General features: G+C 37.8%; 1 protein-coding gene and 1 pseudogene across 2 annotated transcripts; both read left to right on the plus strand.

The window, feature by feature from the left end:
• The first annotated feature begins 548 nt into the window (after positions 1-548).
• Positions 549-27,626, plus strand: LOC135081820 (uncharacterized; annotated as a pseudogene).
• Positions 18,324-21,923, plus strand: LOC135081541 (ecdysone 20-monooxygenase). Of its 2 annotated transcripts, none has more exons than XM_063976273.1 (5): positions 18,324-18,512; positions 18,857-19,019; positions 19,252-19,485; positions 20,238-20,435; positions 20,630-21,923. In XM_063976273.1, the coding sequence occupies exons 1-5, from the start codon at positions 18,331-18,333 to the stop codon at positions 20,732-20,734; spliced, it is 882 nt and encodes a 293-aa protein (XP_063832343.1). In that variant the 5' UTR covers positions 18,324-18,330; the 3' UTR covers positions 20,735-21,923. The 2 variants fall into 2 exon arrangements, with proteins under 2 accessions (XP_063832343.1, XP_063832344.1); XM_063976274.1 differs by having other exon boundaries at positions 18,435-18,512; positions 18,862-19,019.
• Positions 27,627-27,949: the final 323 nt, after the last annotated feature.

Here is a 27,949-nt window from a genome sequence, read left to right on the forward strand (position 1 = left end):
CATTTTAAAAGCCATGCAATAAATCATAAAGGTCCAGCCCAGACGGGTTTTCAAAGAAATACAAAAGTAAGGGTTGCTTTATATTACTACTTATCGAAATTGTAGATGACAGATTTAGTACTTCCGTTTTGAACAAGCTGAAAAGCGATTAAAAGCTTACAAAGTAAAATGGTAATGCAAACTTTATATGTATACTGGTTATTCAGTCTTTTTATTCATTGAATAAGTTTCGCACATGCACGGAAGATCAGTAAAGCAAGATCCTTAAAGACACCGCCTTATTTTTTACATAGCTTATAATGTAGAGTTTATAATAATATACACGTTCAGCATTTACGGTTGTCTGTTTCAATCAGTTGCAAAATATCATCTTATTTTGTAAATAAATAAAAGATAACACAAATATATAAATGTCGAAAGCATTTATTATAATCTACGTAGCGTATCGTAGTTTGGACCTACTTTTCTCTGCTATGGTTGGTAGCTCCTGTTTCTCAGGGCCTTGATTATGATAAAAACAAAATATTTATAAGAAAATAAATAAGAAAATGCCCTCGGTACAGCTGTTCAAGCCAGTTCAGGTCCACCGGCCTGGAGCCTCGCTGTGCGTCACGCGCAGTGGTCGCGAAAGGGTTAGTTAAACTAAACGCGCTATGTTATTTTATAAGGTTTCGCTTTTATAAATAAAGATTAGCTTGAGTAGTGATTTTTAATTAGTTTGCCATGGCCTGCTTCCTAGCTCCATTATCTGCCAACAGACTGATATCATTCCTAAGTTACACACGTACCTACCTAGAAGTTAACATTATGTATTTATACGAAAACATTCGTGAATATAATGTTGTTATGTTATTGAGAGAGGCTATAATTAGGTAATGCTTGTTGTTGTTATTGAGTCTTTATGCAAGTAATTTAACACCAAAAACACACATTCTCGTAGCAAATAAACAAATCCAATCACCTGTTTTGACTGTCATTAATGATGATGATTTAAACTATTGACATTTGCAACACCGAAGAGTTGCGATGCGTCGATCACTAAACAATATTTATATATTTTAATCAAGAAAGTGAAGTGAACAACGCTTTGCATATTCTAATAACTGCTTAGGGCACGCATTTCCATTTACATGAATGCCACCAGAATTGAATTAAAATGTGGTTTAAATACGTTTATCGGCAGGGCCGACGATTCATTGACGCGACGTTATTTATAACGTGTCCTTGAACATTATTTTGAATATAGAACATCGTCTGATACCCTTCACCACTTCAAGGGATGTTTGTTACTACCTAATCTTATCTCTAAACCGCTGTAGGCACGCAAAATATAGCCACATTAAGGTAAATAGAGTTTATTGTATTCCAGCGACCTTCAACTTCACACAAGTTCATTATCCATTCACAAACAAGTACTTATTATTTTTATCGTTAAATCGTTTTCTCATTTGAATTTAAAATAATAAATTAAGAATCTAATGCGCCAAGGAAATTAATTAATCTGCACTATATTCATAATGAATGTACTTTTTGCTATTATTTTCATTTATTAATTTTTGCTGTGCATGCAGGCTTTTTCTACCTGTAATTGAATACGTGCTGAAACAAGGCCGATATTACAAATTGAGGTTTTGATATTAGGAGCTTCAACCTTCACCTTTTATAATCTGCATTGTTATTAATCACTACCTTTGTTCGCGGTTCCTCTTATGTTACTGGGCTCACCCAGTAAGTGCCTGATTTTCAGGGGATACACCGTACCTATAATACTATAACCAAAAAATTTAAGCTTATAAAGCTCGGAAAACTTCAGTAGAAATATTTCCCGTATTTAGATGAAAAGTAGCCTGTTTGAGCTTTTAAGCTCGGAAAACTTCAGTAGAGACTTTTCCCGTATTTGGATGAAAAGTAGCCTGTCATCCAGGTAGGTAGAAATATGATAGTTTTGATATGTTTATGTAAAATAATTTGCAGAATCGGACCACTCCACTTTTAGCGATTACCCCCTATAGATGTTTAAACACGAAAGCAATTAAAACTGACCTTTTTATAATAGACTGAACTCATCCAATAAAATAAGTTTGATTTATCGCCCAAAATAATCTGTTCCAAATTCAAGGTTAAAAGCAATTAAAACGTGTCCTCTGGATATTTCGGTTGGCACTGCAACAAAATCGATCCGGGTCCTTTTTTGCGTTTTGTTTGGGGTTGGCTAAATTCAGAGCTTGTCTGGAGCACTGCCGCCGATCGGTTAAAAAGCCAATTAAGAAAATCAATTGATGTCTGCGACTGCATCTGTTCTATAATGCCCGCAGTAATTATTCTAGCTGAATTATTTTTTTAATTATAGCGGTGATGCCGGACTCGCCCACGTTTGTGATTCCAAGGAATCTGACGGCATGCGCAATTAAGATTTTATAAACATTGTTTCTATACAAGGTGTAACTGAATTAAAGAGTTATTTGGACTGCTTTAATAGCAGTAAGTACGGTAAAATATGAATAGCGTAGAAAAAGTCTTGACTGTGTTTGAATGTATCAACAAGATAGGTACTACTACATCTTGGTAATAAAATACACGTGTCGTGTTTTGTCTACGAATTTCAAAGTCATCAAAAAAATAAAATAAAAACACGATAAGAAAGGAAAGTAAAAGGCCTGCACTATATTATAATTATATTAGATAGATAGGCACTCTACATTGCATACATATTTTGTAAAAGTCGGAAAAGCAACATTTTGCCTGGTTTTATAGATGTAAAGACATAAGCTTATATTTCCTTATTTTTAATAATTTTTCCGTTGTTTTATGGTTTTAGGATTGCATTAATTTATCAATACTGCACATTCAAGTAACGCCTCGTTAAAACCCTTAGAATTGTTGATTTTTTCTAAACAAACACAGTACCCTAAAGAAACAAGGCTCCATTCGCAGACTGACCTATCACGTCAGTAAAGTTTTTGTTCCGCCCACCAGTCTGTCTTTGTAATGCCTCACATACCTACCTATTACCTACAGAGTAGGATCTACTGCATTTTTTAAATATTTGTGCGATTGTGTAGGACTTGGTTAGAGCACTTAATTGTTAACTTTACAAAGTAGGTACCTGTCAGTTAAAAAGTTGAAAGTTAATTTCAAATTGACCCAGAAACTATATGTCATTTTAGTAGGAATGCGCAATGAACCAAAAAAGTAGCTAGCTACGTACGACAAGTATTATAAAGTTGTAGCACTGAAAGAAAACAAATCGCTTACATGCACTATGAGGAAACTTCAACGTGTAAATTGCCATATTTTTCTCGCAAGTGCATATACTTAAGTATGGATTGGACTGTAAAAACCAACTTATAGATTTATCTTAATGTAAGTACCATAATTTGCGTAAGTTAGGTACTTATGAATAATAAGTGTCGAAAGATAAAGTGTGTTTTTCTTTCAATACTTTTATCTCAGGGTTAAACGTGTTCACTTTCCTTGCTAATTGATTGCCGATAAAGTGAAAAAACAATACATTTAAGTATAAACATCGGCAATTTGTCGCCATCTCCGGTCAGATACCTACTCGAATGATTACATCAACTTACAATAAATTATAACTTTATTTTAAACTATGTAGAGTTCTTTGTAACTGAATCTAATTATTCCCTATACAAAATATTACTATAGTAAACATTAATATCCGCAGTGCTTTGTTTTAAATCAATAAGTCTAAGGAACTATCGTCCGATGATCTACTGAAAACGGTGTCTAAAAGAGGCTAACATAAAAAAAACTCAAATCTTATCCCTTCCTTCTAAGGTAAATAACGTGTAAAAATGAAACTAGAACCAGTTACAGAAGTTATTTCTTTTTACGATAAGAAAAGCTGCTCAAAGTTACAGTAAAAGAATCCACTAAACACATTACTCCTCACTAAACTTAAAAGCACAACAAAAGCTCACGTACATTCAGTTACAAACAACACTAGTACCTACGCCCTTATTGTGCCCGTATTCACAACCATTACTATGAGGTCTCACAGGACGCACAGGGTCACACACGAACCAACCACAGAGCTCTATTCAATGCTGTGCGTTCGAAGCATCGTGTGAATACGGGCGTTAGTCTTATTGATTTATTGTTTCGTGTTCTGATAGCACAATAATTTGGGTCAGTTTTAACAACAACTGGTTATCTGAAGTGCACTGGGTCTAGCCTAGTTGTAGTCTAGCTTGATTTATGAATGACGAGCCTAACTCGGTCATGTTCACTTTGTTGGCCGCTGCGATGACACTTTGATTGATATAGTTAAGCATTACTAATATGCTGGTTTCACAATATTTGCAAATTCTAAGTTGTATAAAGTTTGGAAAATTAATAATATGTATTAATTAGAGGTAGTAACTTCTATTACAAACTTTGATGTGCTTCTTGATGAAAATGAATACAACAAAGCTTTGACTGGAATTATACACAACATAGCCAAATACTGGCTCTTATGGTAAATATGTGTAAGCTTTCAAACTAACCATTTGACTAGACGGCTCTGAAGTTCACTGAACCATGTAACCGTAGCAATGACACCCATGAAATCTGACTCTACTAAGTAGCTATCTAGTAGAGTAGGTTAGTAGACGAGCCCTCAGATTAAAAGGGATATCAACTGGTATAAATTGCTGTTATACAAATCCTGTTTGTTGTCGCTAAGTGCAAACTGGTACTCAAAGGGTGATGTGTACTTATCTCCCATCTGATATCTGCCCGTTACTTTAAACCGGGGTCGGTTACTGTGCAAACTACGGTCCGCATTTCAAGGAACTCGTTAAGTATTCGCAGTGGGTTCGGAAAACTGGAATTCCCGTTAACTACCATTTCGGGACAGGTCCGTTGAAATAAAAAAGTGATGGTATGTGCATCAGTGTCGATAGGTATGCGGAGAGCTGTTGCATGCGGTCTTCGTACGTTGACGTCGCGTGCGTGGTGGTCGTAACGTTGGTTACGTAAGCGACAGTTACGCAAAGCCAATGTCAAGAGCGCTGCGTCGACATCATCAACTCCCGCGCCGCCTCTGGCGCCGCCGGGGTCAACGACCGTGATAGCAAACAAATTCATCCGAAACCTGAACATGTAGATTTAGCCGTTCGATATCGATGACTAATAAAAATAAGACGCGAAAGTCCACTGAACCTGGCATACGCTCTTGAACATGAAATTTCGTAAGACACTGATAAGGCATGCGGTAGGTAGGTAGGTACTATTATTATACTGGTATCAAATATACCTACTAGTATCTACTGGTAAGTAAAAAGCGGGATGCTATGAGTCCATAATTACAATTTCGGTCAAGTTTCATAACAGGAAGTTGAAAAACGGATTGCTAATTACTTACCATGTTAACTGATAGGATATATCAATCGTCGTCGTTATCAATCATCGTCAAGCGGAAGCTTTTATGAGAATAGGTCTATTTATATGATATTCTTGAATTGAAAATAATTTTAAACTTAGTTCACAATAATTTTTTCGGCGTACCCTTTTATTCTTCCAACAGGAAACTACAACAGCTTTCATTTTGCCCACAGATGCACGCTTCGTCTTCGCCTCCCCTGGTCGACTGGTCGGGAGTTCCTACCCTGGTGCTTCTAGTGGCGGCTGTTCTGGTGGCTGTCACCGCCTTGGTGGCTCGCGCAGCAGACGCCAAGCACGCCGCCAGGCTCCCTGGCCCACCAGCTCTACCGTTCCTTGGAACGCGTTGGCTGTTCTGGAGCCGTTACAAGATGAATAAACTCCACGAAGCTTATGAAGGTGAGATATTCAAATTGGTTTTATATGATGAAATTGAATTAAGAGATGAATGCCCGATTGCTGAAAGATGCGTGAAGTTAATGCTCTGTTATCACCGGTTACTTATTGTGGTATACGATTATTTGCTATGCTAAAATGTAAACAGTTACAAGGTGTTTTTTTCTACTTCGTAAATTGTAATAACGGTCACATAAAATGATAAATAGGTAGGTATGTGTTTAATTTACATACCTAAATGTTTGATAAACTTTGGACGTTAGACTCATCATGGGCTTACAAATAGAATTTAAATACTCGTACTAATTTACTACAAAGGATTTTCATATTAAATGCTTTACGATTGGCGTGGAAAATAACAGAAATATTATTAAAATGTAACATAATTAGCACATTTGATGGAACACTTACATAATTTTTATGACAGCTCATTAGTAAAACAGTGTGGCCGGCTAAGGATATGTAATAGACTCCATGATATCTTGATTATACCGGTTTGAGTGGTGGTTGTGTGGAGCTAAATTGATATTCCAAGGCATACGTGCTAAATAAACCTGTTACATTTGAAGACTTTGACAGGCTTGCGGTAAATCTGGTTCTACTTGCTCCAATAGAGATATCAGATCCTGAAAAAATTTTTACTTAATCTAAACATTTTGGTGCATGCTCATATAACATACAACCCAGACTGTCTGTGGTGCCTTAGAACAAGGAGGGCGACCCCAAATAAAATGGGGAAAGGCACCTTGACAAGGAGATCCATAGGTACTATCATATTATGTAACCATACAAGGGCAACTATGTTTGTTTTTTTCGTCGTTTTTCTCCCAATTCGTTGTTTTTATAAAATAAAAGAAGTTGAGATGTTATTTATACTCGTAGATAATGGAAAACCCCTACTTAATTATAGTTTTATAATTTAGTACCTTCTTACTACTTTACGGTACAAAATAAACCTTTGTAACCCTGCTATATTTAAAGTGTTTGACAGCCTTTCCGTATTACCACCTGTTAGTTTAATTAATATAAAATGATTTACAAATGTATCCCATTAGCGGAACCAGTTATGGATTTAATTCAATCAGCTGCTGTTTTTGTTTAACGTTTTTTTTAGTTGTTATTACGAGATTTTTATATTTATAGCTTTATTATACAACGAATCGGTACTGTACTTCACTGCTATTATTTTTATGTTTACCTTCCTTCACTTCTGCAGCATTTTTCTCGCTTTTCCAACTATTTATGCTTAAAATAAATTTTCTTAAATGCATAAAGTAAGCACGTTCATCTAACAAGGCCAATCCTGCCCTTGACATTGCAGTTAGTGGTTTCTATACCAATGTTATGAATGCGAAAGTAATTCAGTCTGTCGGTCAATATGTTACCGTTTGTACTATTTAATTTGGACATACCAAACACAGGGAATAACAGGATAGTTTTTATCCCAGTTTTATTTGAAAGGAGGACACTCGCGTTCCTATCAAACCCCAAGCGGTCGCAGGACCACGTAACAATTTCATTTCTTTTGTGTCTCGATTCACGAGGAATTGAAGGGTTAAAGTCTTTCTGGCCGAAAACTCGGGCAAATCCGCGTGTAAAAGCTAATCATTATTTTTATTTCGGTCTTGTTAATGCTGCTGAAGCGAATTGTACGATTGCACCCGCTGTCACAATGAGAGATTTGCACGCAGACATGTTCAGGCGTTACGGGCCGGTGTTCGCGGAGACGACGCCAGGGGGCGCCATGGTGGTGTCCATAGCGGAGCGCGCGGCCCTGGACGCGGTGCTACGAACCCCGGCCAAGAGGCCCTATCGGCCCCCCACGGAGATCGTGCAGGTGTACCGGAGGAGCCGGCCTGATAGATACGCGTCCACTGGGCTTGTTAACGAGTAAGTAGATATTTATTCTGTAGTATTTCTCTGGTAAACCTATCCTTAAAATGGTATCTTAGGCAGACATTTAGTAAATAAATATCCTTGACCATGCAGCGTCATCTAGCCCCGAAGTAAGCACATGGGCACCAGTCAATGAATACAGGTAACATATTTCAAATCTCTGGGGGGCGCCATGGTGGTGTCCATAGCGGAACGGGCGGCCCAGGACCTGGACCCCGGCCCAGAGGCCCTATCAGCCCCCCACAGAGATCGTCCAGGTGTACCGGAGGAGCCGGCCTGATAGATACGCGTCCACTGGGCTTGTTAACAAGTAAGTAGATATTTATTATGTAGTATTTCTCTGGTAAACCTGTCCTTATCACGGTATCTTAGGCAGGCATTTAGTAAATAAATATCCTTGGTCATGCAGCGCCATCTAGCCCCGAAGTAAGCATATGGGTACCAGACAATGAATACAGGTAACATATTTCAAATCTCTGGGGGGCGACATGGTGGTGTCCATAGCGGAGCGCGCGGCCCTGGACGCGGTGCTGCGGACCCCGGCCAAGAGGCCCTATCGGCCCCCCACGGAGATCGTGCAGGTGTACCGGAGGAGCCGGCCTGATAGATACGCGTCCACTGGGCTTGTTAACGAGTAAGTAGATATTTATAATGTAGTATTTCTCTGGTAAACCTGTCCTTATCACGGTATCTTAGGCAGGCATTTAGTAAATAAATATCCTTGGTCATGCAGCGTCATCTAGCCCCGAAGTGAGCACATGGGCACCAGTCAATGAATACAGGTAAAATATTTCAAATCTCTGGGGGGCGCCATGGTGGTGTCCATAGCGGAACGGGCGGCCCAGGACCTGTGGACCCCGGCCCAGAGGCCCTATCGGCCCCCCACGGAGATCGTGCAGGTGTACCGGAGGAGCCGGCCTGATAGATACGCGTCCACTGGGCTTGTTAACGAGTGAGTACCTACCTATGCTGAATTGCTGATCTTATGTAGAATTCCCATGGTAAACCTCTCCTTATAATAAATAGGGTAGGGTATTAGTAAGTGGGCTACTTACACAGTTTCATCTAGCCCCGAACTAAGCTTATGTGTACGTTACAAAAACGGATAGAGTAAGCAATATCAAACTATGGGCGGTGAAAACGTCCGCGGCTAGGGTTGCCAGGTCCAAAAACACAAAAGCCGGACTCTGTGCGTCATTTGGCCGGACATTTTACCCTAAAAGCCGGACATGTGACGGGGGGGGGGGGAGGGGGTTTCAATTAGTATCATAGCTCATGAGTGAAATAGTACTCACTCATGAGCTATCGGTTGCCCAACATCCTGATGCGTGCGCTTCATATTGGCATTGAAGTATAAATAAAAGCCGGACAGGCCGGACAAGACAATATTTGGCCGGACAAGACCGTAAAAAGGCAAACATGTCCGGCTAAAGCCGAACGCCTGGCAACCCTATCCGCGGCACATATTCTAACTAAAGTATAGAGTTTGTTTAGCTAGGGCGAGTAGAGTAAGAAGCTTTTAGCTCTACATGAGATCTGATAAAAGTTACAATGCTAGCCATTATGATCTGGTCCTGGCAAAATTTTACATGAAAATGTTTTAGATATGATAGTATTGTCTGGGGATCGAACCCGCGATCTCTGACAGTTTGGCATTGGCATTATTTAATTGAGTAGAGACATTCGATTTGCACAGGTAATTTATGATACCTAATTGAAATTAAAATGTTTGTTTTGTCTTCGTGCTATTAATGATAGTGTTATTTTCGTTCCGGACATGCTATTTGCACTCACGATAACCTGAGGATTTTATAGTGCTTATTAATCTGGGGTAAATGCAGATACTGCAATGTTTACAGCCTTCGTAGATAGGTAAGTACCTGTTGTGACCAGGAATTTATCAGAAAACTGTTCTATTAGTCTCCGCAGACTATAGACTTTTTGTCGGCCGATAAATACTTAACATTAGGTGCGATTGTGGTCAAATAACTGCCTTTTTTGCATAAAAAAATAGGGCTGCTAAAAATACTCACACCGATTTGGGGTTCCTCATACCAATTAGAAGCTGACCAAACTATCGCCTGTAGCGTCTGCGGGGAATCTTACATGAAATTAAAGGCCGTAATAATAAACAAGGAAGCTCTATGTGCGTTTTTCTAGGTATAAGATAAAAACGCTTAGGCAGCATACGCTTTCTTAATTACCGATTTAAAGAAGACAATCTGGTTCTGGATCGCAAGAAGGTGGACAATCAAGGAGAATCCACTTCACATCAAAAACTAACAAATCTTTTAAAATCTTAAAACCGCTTAGCATCTAAGTTATTTATTGATTTCCGATAACGTCCAGCAAGAAACCGCAAAAAAGTATTTATTTTGTTGACATGGCATAGACAGACAGGTTGAGAGACTGCGCATGCAAAAAAACATAATAGATTATTAAGCAGATACAATTTATTCGGCAAATAAAATGGATGCTTATATTTAGCATGGTAGTTGAGCGTGATTTCGATAAGTCAGTTTTATTGTTAGTTGTTAGTTACTTAGCCGCCTATTCATTCGCAGTGGGTGCTTTAACCTCGGTCACGAGAAAGCATAAAAAACAAACCTATATTTAGATTAAGAATAAAATAATATACGAGAACATTATAGTTACGACGCAAAAGACGTGAAGAATAGGCAGTGAAATAAGGAAAACGGATACATTTTGAAAGTAAAGTTACGACCCTTTAATTAATTTATTCAGTGGTTAGATGAATTCTCTCCTTCGAACCAGAGATTTTCGAGTACGAACGTAGGTACATAAATGGTGATATACCTACAATTCGCAATAGGATATTGCTTTGAGGGAAGCCAATGAGTCTGAAACCTAAGGATATTAAAATCCACATTTCAAACGATCTAATAAGACGAGTGCAAATAGCGAATAACCTTTTTTCTTCTATGAAAATAGTGGTGGTGTTAAGTCAAGAATAATCCTTATTTTGTAAAGGGAAATGGTTCCTTTCTATAGGCAATGTTATGATACATACCTACTTGTATTTTAGCAAGGATTTAGGTGCCAGTCACGTAGGCTAGACAACTGCGCAGCATTGGCTCAAGTTTTTATAACTATGCAAAGTTCTTTTCCTGTATGACTATACCTACGTCTCTATTAATAGATAGATATTTTTTATGAAATATTAAAGCCTCTATCAAGGTAGTACAATCTGTAACTTTAGTTAGATAGTAGCTTTTAAATAATTTTATATGTGCGGACTCTCCTTTTTCTGCGGAAAATTCTAAAGAAAATTCTTGTGCGAAAATGTTTGCGCTAGGAAATGTAGTATTTTTTGCTTATGACGACCCCTTATGACCCCTAATAATGTAATAGGAAAATGTATTATTTAATGAGTGTTATTTTATTCATTAATTTAGTTTTCACTTTTTCCAGGCAGGGCGAGAAATGGTATCACCTCCGTAGGCATCTAACAGCGGAGTTGACCAGTCCACACACCATGCAGAACTTTTTGCCAGAGCTGAACAGCGTCTGTGATGACTTCCTTGGTCTGCTGCACTCCTGCCGAGCTGGAGATGGCACCGTCTTCGGCTTCGATCAGCTCACCAATAGGATGGGGTTGGAATGTAAGTCATGTTCTTCTAACTAGCTTTTCATAAATATAGCAAATTGTAACTGTTCCGCGCATGTTCATAAGCTCGTCTTTTATTTTTATTGGCGTGATATCTTTAGACCATAATTACAATAATGACTGTAGAATGGACTTTCCTACCAATATAATAAAGGTTTAGTATCACCAATAATAACTTATCAATTTAATTACTTAAGAAGTTGAAGACCGTTAAATGTTTAACCGTTATACAGTATCCGTTTATCTGTTAAGCTGCGTTCTTCTCGTAAGCAATTAGTTATTTCAAACAGATAAAGCCAAGAACAAAATATCAGTTGTCTGTCTACAGACTGTCTGCATTATTATCATTTTTAAATCGTTTTTTTATTGCGGTACCGATAACAGATTTTCAATAACTCTTGTGGCATAAAGATAAGGTAACTTCTGAATTATAATGATGATTATTCATATCGGCTAGACAAAGCTTCCTACTTTACTCAATGCTTCTCAGAAAATACATCATCCTCTGAGAATATCTCAAAGCAGTTACTTATTTAATTTATTACTGCGTTATTAAAGATTAACGAGTTCATTTGTTACAATAACAACTTTTTATATTTATAAAATCGGTTCAATGAGGCGCAGCAATTATTTGGAGTATCAGAAGATAATAGGTATTGCGTAGTGTTATTCAATGTTATTTTTATTACGATTCAATATTTTGTAATCTTCACCGGTAAATTTATTTTACAGGAAGTGTTTAAGTTATTTACTTGCCTGGATACAGTCTGGGTTAGATGATTCACTCTTTGTTTGCGATATGAAGTTTCACTACGATAATATGGAAGGGCGTAAACAAGTGATGCTATGTGTGTGATGGACCATCATGACGAGAAAATTACGTCTAGAGATAAGGAGAATGTGGGTCAGATATCTTAGAAATAGCTCTGGCGGCCATCGTACTGCAAGCAGTGCATCATTAGAAATGTATTGCATTACTACGAAGTCGCTGGGACTCGGACAACTTATCAGTGCAAGCGGATGTTTTGTAATTAGGTTTCGGAGAGAAACGTGAGCTTTTAGGCGTGGACATAATATTAAAGATTAACTAATATTTGTACATCGACTGGGAATGTGTTTACGAGCCGGTGCATTAGTCGGGAATTAGAACCAGTTTTTTAAAGATAGGCATTTTTATGAGGCCGGCGAACAGGTATAGTGATAGGCAATATTTTTCTTTGACATTTCAAAATTCTAGCGTTTCGAAATATTGCGTCAGATTAGATAGGCGCTTATTTATAAAACTAGGTAGACTAGGTTTTACTTTAGCCTAATTGAAATGCGGGCCTGGCAGCCTACATTAACATCTCGATAAGGTAGCTGATCAAATCTAATCATAATTATCAAGATTTTAGTGTAGGCTGAACTGAAGGTTGTTTGACATCCTTTACATAAATGGAATTGGTGGAAGGTACGAGTAGGTAAATATAGTATAGCATACAGTGATCGTTACATAATAGATTAAAACAGTTTTCCTCATTGAACATAAATTCTACGATAAAATAATATGGAGAGCCTATAGAGTTTGTATCATGACGAAGAGGATAATGACATCACCAGTTTTCGAACTTAATCACTATTAGAGCTTTCAGGGCTAGAATGAAGTGTTTAAGAAGTTCTCTTGGAATTTTGGATATCGGCGTCCACTACCCATTGTTGTTTTTTGTCTCCAGCCGTATGTGGCCTGATGCTGGGAGCCCGTCTCGGGTTTCTCGAGCGTTGCATGTCGGGGCGCGCCGCGACCCTGGCTGCGGCGGTCAAGGCGCACTTCCGAGCCCAGAGGGACTCGTATTACGGCGCGCCACTCTGGAAGTTTGCCCCCACGACCTTGTACAGAACCTTTGCGAGGAGTGAGGAGACCATCCATACGTGAGTCATTGGACTTATCATTGCGTAATTTAAAAAAGCTTATATTTTGTGATGCTTTAAATATGATTTAGCCGTGTGGTTCTAGCAGAGTAGAATGAGACCATTCCCATGGATCTCATAAGAAGCGACTAAGGGAGAAATATGCGAACATCGGGCCTCCGCAACTTATCTGGCCAGCGTGGGTAGTGTAGGCAAAATTCTTCTTCTTTGTTAGACAAGGTCGTCCTCCTGCAATTGAGACTAAAGAACCCGAGGTTGATGAATGATGATGACGTTATGGTAAACAGGATGACAGCAAGTTAATAAGGCAAGTTCCACTTCACCAAAATATGAAATCTCGGCAGGATAGTATCGGATCTAATGGAGGAGGCCAAGTCGCGGTGCAAGGGCGCCGCGCAGGATGACGGCATGCAAGAGATCTTCCTGAAGATCCTGGAGAACCCTGCTCTGGACATGCGGGACAAGAAAGCGGCCGTCATCGACTTCATCACAGCCGGCATTGAGACGGTAAGTACGTATGTTAGTCGTTATTTACAGTTATAAATACTGTTGTTTACTTTATGTTTGCGAGCTAAAGCAGTAAAATAAGTGAACTATTTGATAACTGATTGCCGTTGGAATCGGAGGAAAGCCTTGAATCGTATTAATCAACCCCTATTAATCATCGGTCGTATTTAAAAACTCAAATCAATCAATATTTATTTGTTGGTTTATTTATAAAAGATCTGTTCTGTTGCAGTTAGCAAACAGCCTAGTATTCCTGTTATACCTGCTAAGCGGACGACCTGACTGGCAAGAGACGATACGTTCAGAAGTGCCTTGCAGCGGCGAGCTCAGGGCTGAGGAGATGGCTGCAGCACCGTCCATAAGGGCGGCCATCAACGAAGCCTTCAGGCTGCTACCCACCGCGCCCTTCTTGGCCAGACTTCTGGAAGCACCTATGACTGTGGCTGGACATAAGCTACCTGCTGGGGTAAGTGTCTTCAATTCAGTGGATCTTTTTCACTGTGACCCCATTTACCCCAGAGTGGCGTTATGGTTCAGCACATGACCCATCAGGCCCCTGGCGTCAAAAGTTTTACATATTTATATTTTTACCTTCTTCAATTCCTTTAATATCAGGTCAATTATTTAGTCTCCACTGTAGGAGTACGGCCGTCTTCTAATTTACCGAAGGCAAATGGAGGAAGTGAAAATAATAATGATTGTATTGCAGTTTTTATAACGATGCAATACACTCTCGCATTTCTTTGCTCTGATTTCTGCTGGATGGTTCGTTCATGATAGTGATGTCGGAAAAGTCATTGCACTGACGCAAGCTAATGAAAGTGCATTGCACGTTCGTTAGGCACTCGGTAGAATCGTTAGTGATTTATTAGTTGGCTTTTCAAATTGATTTATGGCATTTTAACCGCTTCTTGGTCTAGTGGTAAGACCAACTGATTCAGATGTAGAGGTCCCGGATTCGATTCCCAGTGGGGACAGAATTTTGTGGTGGTAGGGCTTATTGTAAGTCCGCCTGGCAAGCTACCACCATCTTCCTAAGTCTGTCTTCCTAACAACATTGTTGTGTTTCGGCAGTTAGAGGTATAGCCAGTTCCTCTGTGGTTGAGGATTCCGCGTGAAGCTCGCTTCCACCTTCAGCCTAATTATCACTTTCCATCAAGTGAGATGCAGGACAAGAGCTTCTTTTATAGATATAAAATATTTTTTCTTTGGTTACAGACGTTTGTGCTGGCTCACACTGGTGCTGCTTGTCGTCGGGAAGAGAACTTTTGGCGTGCGCAGGAGTACATTCCAGAGAGATGGCTGGTTGGCAAGGAGCCTCACGCGGCATCGCTGGTCGCGCCCTTCGGACGAGGGCGGCGGATGTGCCCGGGCAAGCGATTTGTCGAGTTGGAGCTACATTTACTGCTCGCAAAGGTATATAATATTTAGAGTTCAAGTTATGGTTCATTAATTTACTATTTTATGCATTTTCTCTGACTCTAACAAATGAGGTTCTCAATTCGTCTGTGTTTTTTGAAAAATGAATTGGTTTATCTTCTTTCTCAAAAGATTCGTTGCAATTTTTTTACCACATTATGGTCTAATTTTTTTTATTATTTTATCCACAGATAATGCAGCGGTGGAGAGTGGAATTCGACGGGGATTTGGACGTCCAGTTTGACTTTCTGTTATCCCCCAAGTCACCAGTGTCATTGCGACTCGTCGAGTGGTAGTTACCCACTCTATTCCTACCTCTATAGGTAGTCATAACCATACGATTAAGTGAAGAAATCGCTAGCTTTCAAGACAGACGTGCTTACTTAAATTGTACACGTTTCGAGCGAGTTCCATTTATGTTAGCGTAATCGATATGCTCATAAGTCATAACGTAATGCTCATTGTATTTGAATAGTTTTAATGTTAACTTTAATTACTATATTTAGCTATCCGCTTGGATTGAGCACGTTAAGTACCAGCTTATAGGAAACATGGGCTTTCTTTTGTACTGGAGAAAAACCTGAAACACCCGTTTAGTCCAAGCTAACTTAAAGACGTTCCAACTTCGATTATTTACTCACAAATAAGTTATAAGCATTTTCGTCTTAACCAAAGAAATATAAACAGTACTTCCGAAACACGCCTTATTAAATATAAGTAGCATGTATGTATTATTGTGTAAGTTTTTGGTCCTTCGAGCCGGATATTAAACTCGGTTGCCATGACAGAGCTCGAGCGTGAGAGTTACAGGGTACCGGCACTGTCTGCTCAATTTGATCACGTCTTTTTAGTTTTTAAGTGCTGTCCACAAATTATAAGTTAAGTACGTATTTTATATTACATTTACAAAGTATCGCTAAATTAGTGTGTAACTTTACAATATTATAAAATATGGCTGTGTTAATGTCAAAAAACGTATTTATATAAAATTATAATAAACCGAGAATACCTCTTGTTAATAAGACTGCGTACCGCCAGCATACGAGCATTTTGTCAGCATTTATAAACCATGTATTGCAAGAGTATGTTAAGTCTTAGGTAAGGTAATATTACTATGATTAATTGAGACATCATCTATAGTAATGTATGTGACTACTTATTTATTTAACTATGATCATTCCCTGTAATGTTTGGTAGCATAAATAATAAGGGTATTTATGCTAGCCCGATGTAGTGGCCATTTCATATTAACTGTATGTGTTGACACAATGTACCCTCTAATATGGAGTTAGTTATATCTTTTCAACAACTGGTATAGAACGTGTAATTGAGTTAAAGTAAGACTTTGTAAGAATACAGATTTTAATATTTTTGTATCGCGCGCTGTCTAAAACTTAGACGCGCAGTGCCATGCATGCCTCAGTGAAGCCTAATGAAATGGTTGTGTAGACTGTGTAGAGTTTCGAATAAAAGAAAATACACAATTTAAAACAATTTATACCATAAAAATATGTGGTGTCTGTCTGGGCTTTTACGTTATCTCAATTACATGTTTTATAAATAAATTATGATTATAATATGTTTAAATAAAATATGGATAAAGCGTATACTCAGTAGAAGCCTATTTTTATGTTCTAACCATTAAAAATCTGTATATTTTGTTTCAAAGAGATATAATTTAATGGTATTGTTGTATGAGTTTTTATATCTCCCTCGGTGATCCTTTTCATTTCCGTTACTTTTAGTTATGGTTGAGATTTGTTTATTTTGTTCACCTTGTTTTGTATGACTAATCACATTGTTATCAATAAGTATTTTATTGTAAATTATCTTATACATATACAACGATATTTTATTCAACATATAAAAATATAAACGACTTTTTTATGTTTTTGAGTTTTATTGCATGAAGTCCATGATTTTATTTAACATAGTTATCATTGTATGAAAATTAGTAACTTACATTTTTAATAAACAAAAGCTATTATCAGTTTTTGTGGTCATTTCGTAAAAATAATTTGAAACGAAGATACGAAGTGATTTCATGAATAGAGGAAATATAACTTATGTCAAATTCCAATAAAATATGCAAGTATTTAATTTTCGATTCAACACTTTCGAATTTTAATAAATCATTAGTTTGAGAAATTGGAGAAAATTATTAATCGTGCGGAAGAGAAATGATAGAAACGGAAGAGCCGATTGTTTTGACACGCTCAATCAAAGATGAATTTATTTAATTAGTAAAAGTATAAGTAATCCGAATTAAGTTTTTTGCACCTATAATAAATGTATGAATGCGGTAAGGGAAATCGTGAGCGGGACGACACAAACATCTAATACAGTGTTCCCCTGGCATAGCAATCAATAAATCATTAAAAAATAATAATAAGGGGCACAGTAGTTAATAGTTTTGGTATAAAAGTGTTAGATTTTTCCATCATCATTTCAGCCACAAGACGTCCACTCACTGCTGAACATAGGCCTTCCCCAATGATTTCCAAATCGCCCGGTTTTTCCATACAGGGCAAAATAAAGCAATCTTCAAAATATTATGTTGAATATTTTCATGATAACGTAAGAACTTTTTTATACGAATACAAAAAACAAAATAAAACAATGTAGCTGGTTTGAAATTAAAAAAAAACTACAGACTACCTGCGCGGCAGATGGGTTTATTTTAAATTTTCCCGCCAGTTGTTTTGTCAGACGAAAATAGCGATCAAGTAGGTATAGTCTTTTTCACCTAAGATGATCCGTATGACGTTTCGAGTTTGAAAGATTTAGAGATGTCACATAACTAAACCATAGCGATTTATCTATCGATTTTTTTCGAAGAGTTAGTAAAACCTACTTTTAGAGAAATATTTTGTATAGGTGTTATTTAACAAAAAAACATGTTTTTTTAATTACAAATATTATTGATAATATTCAAATTTCATGGTTCGTGTTAAAAAAAAACGATTCCTAAAAAGTACTGGTTCTGTTTCTTTAAATTAAAAACTATTAATTTATTTTCAATGTGTTTATTAAAGTCAATAATCGAAAAATATAGTTGATTTTTGTGATGTTTTTAATAACTAAGTATTCACTGCAATCGATTAATGAACCGCGGAAATAATCGATTTTATTATACAAGAAATACCCCAGCACTAAATCTATTCCGTTTCACACATTGCGTATGTGGCCTGATGCTGGGAGCCCGTCTCGGGTTTCTCGAGCGTTGCATGTCGGGGCGCGCCGCGACCCTGGCTGCGGCGGTCAAGGCGCACTTCCGAGCCCAGAGGGACTCGTATTACGGCGCGCCACTCTGGAAGTTTGCCCCCACGACCTTGTACAGAACCTTTGCGAGGAGTGAGGAGACCATCCATACGTGAGTCATTGGACTTATCATTGCGTAATTTAAAAAAGCTTATATTTTGTGATGCTTTAAATATGATTTAGCCGTGTGGTTCTAGCAGAGTAGAATGAGACCATTCCCATGGATCTCATAAGAAGCGACTAAGGGAGAAATATGCGAACATCGGGCCTCCGCAACTTATCTGGCCAGCGTGGGTAGTGTAGGCAAAATTCTTCTTCTTTGTTAGACAAGGTCGTCCTCCTGCAATTGAGACTAAAGAACCCGAGGTTGATGAATGATGATGACGTTATGGTAAACAGGATGACAGCAAGTTAATAAGGCAAGTTCCACTTCACCAAAATATGAAATCTCGGCAGGATAGTATCGGATCTAATGGAGGAGGCCAAGTCGCGGTGCAAGGGCGCCGCGCAGGATGACGGCATGCAAGAGATCTTCCTGAAGATCCTGGAGAACCCTGCTCTGGACATGCGGGACAAGAAAGCGGCCGTCATCGACTTCATCACAGCCGGCATTGAGACGGTAAGTACGTATGTTAGTCGTTATTTACAGTTATAAATACTGTTGTTTACTTTATGTTTGCGAGCTAAAGCAGTAAAATAAGTGAACTATTTGATAACTGATTGCCGTTGGAATCGGAGGAAAGCCTTGAATCGTATTAATCAACCCCTATTAATCATCGGTCGTATTTAAAAACTCAAATCAATCAATATTTATTTGTTGGTTTATTTATAAAAGATCTGTTCTGTTGCAGTTAGCAAACAGCCTAGTATTCCTGTTATACCTGCTAAGCGGACGACCTGACTGGCAAGAGACGATACGTTCAGAAGTGCCTTGCAGCGGCGAGCTCAGGGCTGAGGAGATGGCTGCAGCACCGTCCATAAGGGCGGCCATCAACGAAGCCTTCAGGCTGCTACCCACCGCGCCCTTCTTGGCCAGACTTCTGGAAGCACCTATGACTGTGGCTGGACATAAGCTACCTGCTGGGGTAAGTGTCTTCAATTCAGTGGATCTTTTTCACTGTGACCCCATTTACCCCAGAGTGGCGTTATGGTTCAGCACATGACCCATCAGGCCCCTGGCGTCAAAAGTTTTACATATTTATATTTTTACCTTCTTCAATTCCTTTAATATCAGGTCAATTATTTAGTCTCCACTGTAGGAGTACGGCCGTCTTCTAATTTACCGAAGGCAAATGGAGGAAGTGAAAATAATAATGATTGTATTGCAGTTTTTATAACGATGCAATACACTCTCGCATTTCTTTGCTCTGATTTCTGCTGGATGGTTCGTTCATGATAGTGATGTCGGAAAAGTCATTGCACTGACGCAAGCTAATGAAAGTGCATTGCACGTTCGTTAGGCACTCGGTAGAATCGTTAGTGATTTATTAGTTGGCTTTTCAAATTGATTTATGGCATTTTAACCGCTTCTTGGTCTAGTGGTAAGACCAACTGATTCAGATGTAGAGGTCCCGGATTCGATTCCCAGTGGGGACAGAATTTTGTGGTGGTAGGGCTTATTGTAAGTCCGCCTGGCAAGCTACCACCATCTTCCTAAGTCTGTCTTCCTAACAACATTGTTGTGTTTCGGCAGTTAGAGGTATAGCCAGTTCCTCTGTGGTTGAGGATTCCGCGTGAAGCTCGCTTCCACCTTCAGCCTAATTATCACTTTCCATCAAGTGAGATGCAGGACAAGAGCTTCTTTTATAGATATAAAATATTTTTTCTTTGGTTACAGACGTTTGTGCTGGCTCACACTGGTGCTGCTTGTCGTCGGGAAGAGAACTTTTGGCGTGCGCAGGAGTACATTCCAGAGAGATGGCTGGTTGGCAAGGAGCCTCACGCGGCATCGCTGGTCGCGCCCTTCGGACGAGGGCGGCGGATGTGCCCGGGCAAGCGATTTGTCGAGTTGGAGCTACATTTACTGCTCGCAAAGGTATATAATATTTAGAGTTCAAGTTATGGTTCATTAATTTACTATTTTATGCATTTTCTCTGACTCTAACAAATGAGGTTCTCAATTCGTCTGTGTTTTTTGAAAAATGAATTGGTTTATCTTCTTTCTCAAAAGATTCGTTGCAATTTTTTTACCACATTATGGTCTAATTTTTTTTATTATTTTATCCACAGATAATGCAGCGGTGGAGAGTGGAATTCGACGGGGATTTGGACGTCCAGTTTGACTTTCTGTTATCCCCCAAGTCACCAGTGTCATTGCGACTCGTCGAGTGGTAGTTACCCACTCTATTCCTACCTCTATAGGTAGTCATAACCATACGATTAAGTGAAGAAATCGCTAGCTTTCAAGACAGACGTGCTTACTTAAATTGTACACGTTTCGAGCGAGTTCCATTTATGTTAGCGTAATCGATATGCTCATAAGTCATAACGTAATGCTCATTGTATTTGAATAGTTTTAATGTTAACTTTAATTACTATATTTAGCTATCCGCTTGGATTGAGCACGTTAAGTACCAGCTTATAGGAAACATGGGCTTTCTTTTGTACTGGAGAAAAACCTGAAACACCCGTTTAGTCCAAGCTAACTTAAAGACGTTCCAACTTCGATTATTTACTCACAAATAAGTTATAAGCATTTTCGTCTTAACCAAAGAAATATAAACAGTACTTCCGAAACACGCCTTATTAAATATAAGTAGCATGTATGTATTATTGTGTAAGTTTTTGGTCCTTCGAGCCGGATATTAAACTCGGTTGCCATGACAGAGCTCGAGCGTGAGAGTTACAGGGTACCGGCACTGTCTGCTCAATTTGATCACGTCTTTTTAGTTTTTAAGTGCTGTCCACAAATTATAAGTTAAGTACGTATTTTATATTACATTTACAAAGTATCGCTAAATTAGTGTGTAACTTTACAATATTATAAAATATGGCTGTGTTAATGTCAAAAAACGTATTTATATAAAATTATAATAAACCGAGAATACCTCTTGTTAATAAGACTGCGTACCGCCAGCATACGAGCATTTTGTCAGCATTTATAAACCATGTATTGCAAGAGTATGTTAAGTCTTAGGTAAGGTAATATTACTATGATTAATTGAGACATCATCTATAGTAATGTATGTGACTACTTATTTATTTAACTATGATCATTCCCTGTAATGTTTGGTAGCATAAATAATAAGGGTATTTATGCTAGCCCGATGTAGTGGCCATTTCATATTAACTGTATGTGTTGACACAATGTACCCTCTAATATGGAGTTAGTTATATCTTTTCAACAACTGGTATAGAACGTGTAATTGAGTTAAAGTAAGACTTTGTAAGAATACAGATTTTAATATTTTTGTATCGCGCGCTGTCTAAAACTTAGACGCGCAGTGCCATGCATGCCTCAGTGAAGCCTAATGAAATGGTTGTGTAGACTGTGTAGAGTTTCGAATAAAAGAAAATACACAATTTAAAACAATTTATACCATAAAAATATATGGTGTCTGTCTGGGCTTTTACGTTATCTCAATTACATGTTTTATAAATAAATTATGATTATAATATGTTTAAATAAAATATGGATAAAGCGTATACTCAGTAGAAGCCTATTTTTATGTTCTAACCATTAAAAATCTGTATATTTTGTTTCAAAGAGATATAATTTAATGGTATTGTTGTATGAGTTTTTATATCTCCCTCGGTGATCCTTTTCATTTCCGTTACTTTTAGTTATGGTTGAGATTTGTTTATTTTGTTCACCTTGTTTTGTATGACTAATCACATTGTTATCAATAAGTATTTTATTGTAAATTATCTTATACATATACAACGATATTTTATTCAACATATAAAAATATAAACGACTTTTTTATGTTTTTGAGTTTTATTGCATGAAGTCCATGATTTTATTTAACATAGTTATCATTGTATGAAAATTAGTAACTTACATTTTTAATAAACAAAAGCTATTATCAGTTTTTGTGGTCATTTCGTAAAAATAATTTGAAACGAAGATACGAAGTGATTTCATGAATAGAGGAAATATAACTTATGTCAAATTCCAATAAAATATGCAAGTATTTAATTTTCGATTCAACACTTTCGAATTTTAATAAATCATTAGTTTGAGAAATTGGAGAAAATTATTAATCGTGCGGAAGAGAAATGATAGAAACGGAAGAGCCGATTGTTTTGACACGCTCAATCAAAGATGAATTTATTTAATTAGTAAAAGTATAAGTAATCCGAATTAAGTTTTTTGCACCTATAATAAATGTATGAATGCGGTAAGGGAAATCGTGAGCGGGACGACACAAACATCTAATACAGTGTTCCCCTGGCATAGCAATCAATAAATCATTAAAAAATAATAATAAGGGGCACAGTAGTTAATAGTTTTGGTATAAAAGTGTTAGATTTTTCCATCATCATTTCAGCCACAAGACGTCCACTCACTGCTGAACATAGGCCTTCCCCAATGATTTCCAAATCGCCCGGTTTTTCCATACAGGGCAAAATAAAGCAATCTTCAAAATATTATGTTGAATATTTTCATGATAACGTAAGAACTTTTTTATACGAATACAAAAAACAAAATAAAACAATGTAGCTGGTTTGAAATTAAAAAAAAACTACAGACTACCTGCGCGGCAGATGGGTTTATTTTAAATTTTCCCGCCAGTTGTTTTGTCAGACGAAAATAGCGATCAAGTAGGTATAGTCTTTTTCACCTAAGATGATCCGTATGACGTTTCGAGTTTGAAAGATTTAGAGATGTCACATAACTAAACCATAGCGATTTATCTATCGATTTTTTTCGAAGAGTTAGTAAAACCTACTTTTAGAGAAATATTTTGTATAGGTGTTATTTAACAAAAAAACATGTTTTTTTAATTACAAATATTATTGATAATATTCAAATTTCATGGTTCGTGTTAAAAAAAAACGATTCCTAAAAAGTACTGGTTCTGTTTCTTTAAATTAAAAACTATTAATTTATTTTCAATGTGTTTATTAAAGTCAATAATCGAAAAATATAGTTGATTTTTGTGATGTTTTTAATAACTAAGTATTCACTGCAATCGATTAATGAACCGCGGAAATAATCGATTTTATTATACAAGAAATACCCCAGCACTAAATCTATTCCGTTTCACACATTGCGTATGTGGCCTGATGCTGGGAGCCCGTCTCGGGTTTCTCGAGCGTTGCATGTCGGGGCGCGCCGCGACCCTGGCTGCGGCGGTCAAGGCGCACTTCCGAGCCCAGAGGGACTCGTATTACGGCGCGCCACTCTGGAAGTTTGCCCCCACGACCTTGTACAGAACCTTTGCGAGGAGTGAGGAGACCATCCATACGTGAGTCATTGGACTTATCATTGCGTAATTTAAAAAAGCTTATATTTTGTGATGCTTTAAATATGATTTAGCCGTGTGGTTCTAGCAGAGTAGAATGAGACCATTCCCATGGATCTCATAAGAAGCGACTAAGGGAGAAATATGCGAACATCGGGCCTCCGCAACTTATCTGGCCAGCGTGGGTAGTGTAGGCAAAATTCTTCTTCTTTGTTAGACAAGGTCGTCCTCCTGCAATTGAGACTAAAGAACCCGAGGTTGATGAATGATGATGACGTTATGGTAAACAGGATGACAGCAAGTTAATAAGGCAAGTTCCACTTCACCAAAATATGAAATCTCGGCAGGATAGTATCGGATCTAATGGAGGAGGCCAAGTCGCGGTGCAAGGGCGCCGCGCAGGATGACGGCATGCAAGAGATCTTCCTGAAGATCCTGGAGAACCCTGCTCTGGACATGCGGGACAAGAAAGCGGCCGTCATCGACTTCATCACAGCCGGCATTGAGACGGTAAGTACGTATGTTAGTCGTTATTTACAGTTATAAATACTGTTGTTTACTTTATGTTTGCGAGCTAAAGCAGTAAAATAAGTGAACTATTTGATAACTGATTGCCGTTGGAATCGGAGGAAAGCCTTGAATCGTATTAATCAACCCCTATTAATCATCGGTCGTATTTAAAAACTCAAATCAATCAATATTTATTTGTTGGTTTATTTATAAAAGATCTGTTCTGTTGCAGTTAGCAAACAGCCTAGTATTCCTGTTATACCTGCTAAGCGGACGACCTGACTGGCAAGAGACGATACGTTCAGAAGTGCCTTGCAGCGGCGAGCTCAGGGCTGAGGAGATGGCTGCAGCACCGTCCATAAGGGCGGCCATCAACGAAGCCTTCAGGCTGCTACCCACCGCGCCCTTCTTGGCCAGACTTCTGGAAGCACCTATGACTGTGGCTGGACATAAGCTACCTGCTGGGGTAAGTGTCTTCAATTCAGTGGATCTTTTTCACTGTGACCCCATTTACCCCAGAGTGGCGTTATGGTTCAGCACATGACCCATCAGGCCCCTGGCGTCAAAAGTTTTACATATTTATATTTTTACCTTCTTCAATTCCTTTAATATCAGGTCAATTATTTAGTCTCCACTGTAGGAGTACGGCCGTCTTCTAATTTACCGAAGGCAAATGGAGGAAGTGAAAATAATAATGATTGTATTGCAATTTTTATAACGATGCAATACACTCTCGCATTTCTTTGCTCTGATTTCTGCTGGATGGTTCGTTCATGATAGTGATGTCGGAAAAGTCATTGCACTGACGCAAGCTAATGAAAGTGCATTGCACGTTCGTTAGGCACTCGGTAGAATCGTTAGTGATTTATTAGTTGGCTTTTCAAATTGATTTATGGCATTTTAACCGCTTCTTGGTCTAGTGGTAAGACCAACTGATTCAGATGTAGAGGTCCCGGATTCGATTCCCAGTGGGGACAGAATTTTGTGGTGGTAGGGCTTATTGTAAGTCCGCCTGGCAAGCTACCACCATCTTCCTAAGTCTGTCTTCCTAACAACATTGTTGTGTTTCGGCAGTTAGAGGTATAGCCAGTTCCTCTGTGGTTGAGGATTCCGCGTGAAGCTCGCTTCCACCTTCAGCCTAATTATCACTTTCCATCAAGTGAGATGCAGGACAAGAGCTTCTTTTATAGATATAAAATATTTTTTCTTTGGTTACAGACGTTTGTGCTGGCTCACACTGGTGCTGCTTGTCGTCGGGAAGAGAACTTTTGGCGTGCGCAGGAGTACATTCCAGAGAGATGGCTGGTTGGCAAGGAGCCTCACGCGGCATCGCTGGTCGCGCCCTTCGGACGAGGGCGGCGGATGTGCCCGGGCAAGCGATTTGTCGAGTTGGAGCTACATTTACTGCTCGCAAAGGTATATAATATTTAGAGTTCAAGTTATGGTTCATTAATTTACTATTTTATGCATTTTCTCTGACTCTAACAAATGAGGTTCTCAATTCGTCTGTGTTTTTTGAAAAATGAATTGGTTTATCTTCTTTCTCAAAAGATTCGTTGCAATTTTTTTACCACATTATGGTCTAATTTTTTTTATTATTTTATCCACAGATAATGCAGCGGTGGAGAGTGGAATTCGACGGGGATTTGGACGTCCAGTTTGACTTTCTGTTATCCCCCAAGTCACCAGTGTCATTGCGACTCGTCGAGTGGTAGTTACCCACTCTATTCCTACCTCTATAGGTAGTCATAACCATACGATTAAGTGAAGAAATCGCTAGCTTTCAAGACAGACGTGCTTACTTAAATTGTACACGTTTCGAGCGAGTTCCATTTATGTTAGCGTAATCGATATGCTCATAAGTCATAACGTAATGCTCATTGTATTTGAATAGTTTTAATGTTAACTTTAATTACTATATTTAGCTATCCGCTTGGATTGAGCACGTTAAGTACCAGCTTATAGGAAACATGGGCTTTCTTTTGTACTGGAGAAAAACCTGAAACACCCGTTTAGTCCAAGCTAACTTAAAGACGTTCCAACTTCGATTATTTACTCACAAATAAGTTATAAGCATTTTCGTCTTAACCAAAGAAATATAAACAGTACTTCCGAAACACGCCTTATTAAATATAAGTAGCATGTATGTATTATTGTGTAAGTTTTTGGTCCTTCGAGCCGGATATTAAACTCGGTTGCCATGACAGAGCTCGAGCGTGAGAGTTACAGGGTACCGGCACTGTCTGCTCAATTTGATCACGTCTTTTTAGTTTTTAAGTGCTGTCCACAAATTATAAGTTAAGTACGTATTTTATATTACATTTACAAAGTATCGCTAAATTAGTGTGTAACTTTACAATATTATAAAATATGGCTGTGTTAATGTCAAAAAACGTATTTATATAAAATTATAATAAACCGAGAATACCTCTTGTTAATAAGACTGCGTACCGCCAGCATACGAGCATTTTGTCAGCATTTATAAACCATGTATTGCAAGAGTATGTTAAGTCTTAGGTAAGGTAATATTACTATGATTAATTGAGACATCATCTATAGTAATGTATGTGACTACTTATTTATTTAACTATGATCATTCCCTGTAATGTTTGGTAGCATAAATAATAAGGGTATTTATGCTAGCCCGATGTAGTGGCCATTTCATATTAACTGTATGTGTTGACACAATGTACCCTCTAATATGGAGTTAGTTATATCTTTTCAACAACTGGTATAGAACGTGTAATTGAGTTAAAGTAAGACTTTGTAAGAATACAGATTTTAATATTTTTGTATCGCGCGCTGTCTAAAACTTAGACGCGCAGTGCCATGCATGCCTCAGTGAAGCCTAATGAAATGGTTGTGTAGACTGTGTAGAGTTTCGAATAAAAGAAAATACACAATTTAAAACAATTTATACCATAAAAATATGTGGTGTCTGTCTGGGCTTTTACGTTATCTCAATTACATGTTTTATAAATAAATTATGATTATAATATGTTTAAATAAAATATGGATAAAGCGTATACTCAGTAGAAGCCTATTTTTATGTTCTAACCATTAAAAATCTGTATATTTTGTTTCAAAGAGATATAATTTAATGGTATTGTTGTATGAGTTTTTATATCTCCCTCGGTGATCCTTTTCATTTCCGTTACTTTTAGTTATGGTTGAGATTTGTTTATTTTGTTCACCTTGTTTTGTATGACTAATCACATTGTTATCAATAAGTATTTTATTGTAAATTATCTTATACATATACAACGATATTTTATTCAACATATAAAAATATAAACGACTTTTTTATGTTTTTGAGTTTTATTGCATGAAGTCCATGATTTTATTTAACATAGTTATCATTGTATGAAAATTAGTAACTTACATTTTTAATAAACAAAAGCTATTATCAGTTTTTGTGGTCATTTCGTAAAAATAATTTGAAACGAAGATACGAAGTGATTTCATGAATAGAGGAAATATAACTTATGTCAAATTCCAATAAAATATGCAAGTATTTAATTTTCGATTCAACACTTTCGAATTTTAATAAATCATTAGTTTGAGAAATTGGAGAAAATTATTAATCGTGCGGAAGAGAAATGATAGAAACGGAAGAGCCGATTGTTTTGAC

This window comes from Ostrinia nubilalis, chromosome 20 (genome assembly GCF_963855985.1).
Source record: "Ostrinia nubilalis chromosome 20, ilOstNubi1.1, whole genome shotgun sequence".
Classification (NCBI taxonomy): domain Eukaryota; kingdom Metazoa; phylum Arthropoda; class Insecta; order Lepidoptera; family Crambidae; genus Ostrinia; species Ostrinia nubilalis.

Coding starts and splice junctions, on each gene's coding strand:
- LOC135081541 (XM_063976273.1), top strand. CDS start 18,331: ATGCTGGGAGCCCGTCTCGGGTTTCTCGAGCGTTGCATGTCGGGGCGC. Junction 19,486..20,237: donor GACATAAGCTACCTGCTGGG/GTAAGTGTCTTC, acceptor CTTTGGTTACAG/ACGTTTGTGCTGGCTCACAC. Junction 20,436..20,629: donor TACATTTACTGCTCGCAAAG/GTATATAATATT, acceptor TTTTATCCACAG/ATAATGCAGCGGTGGAGAGT.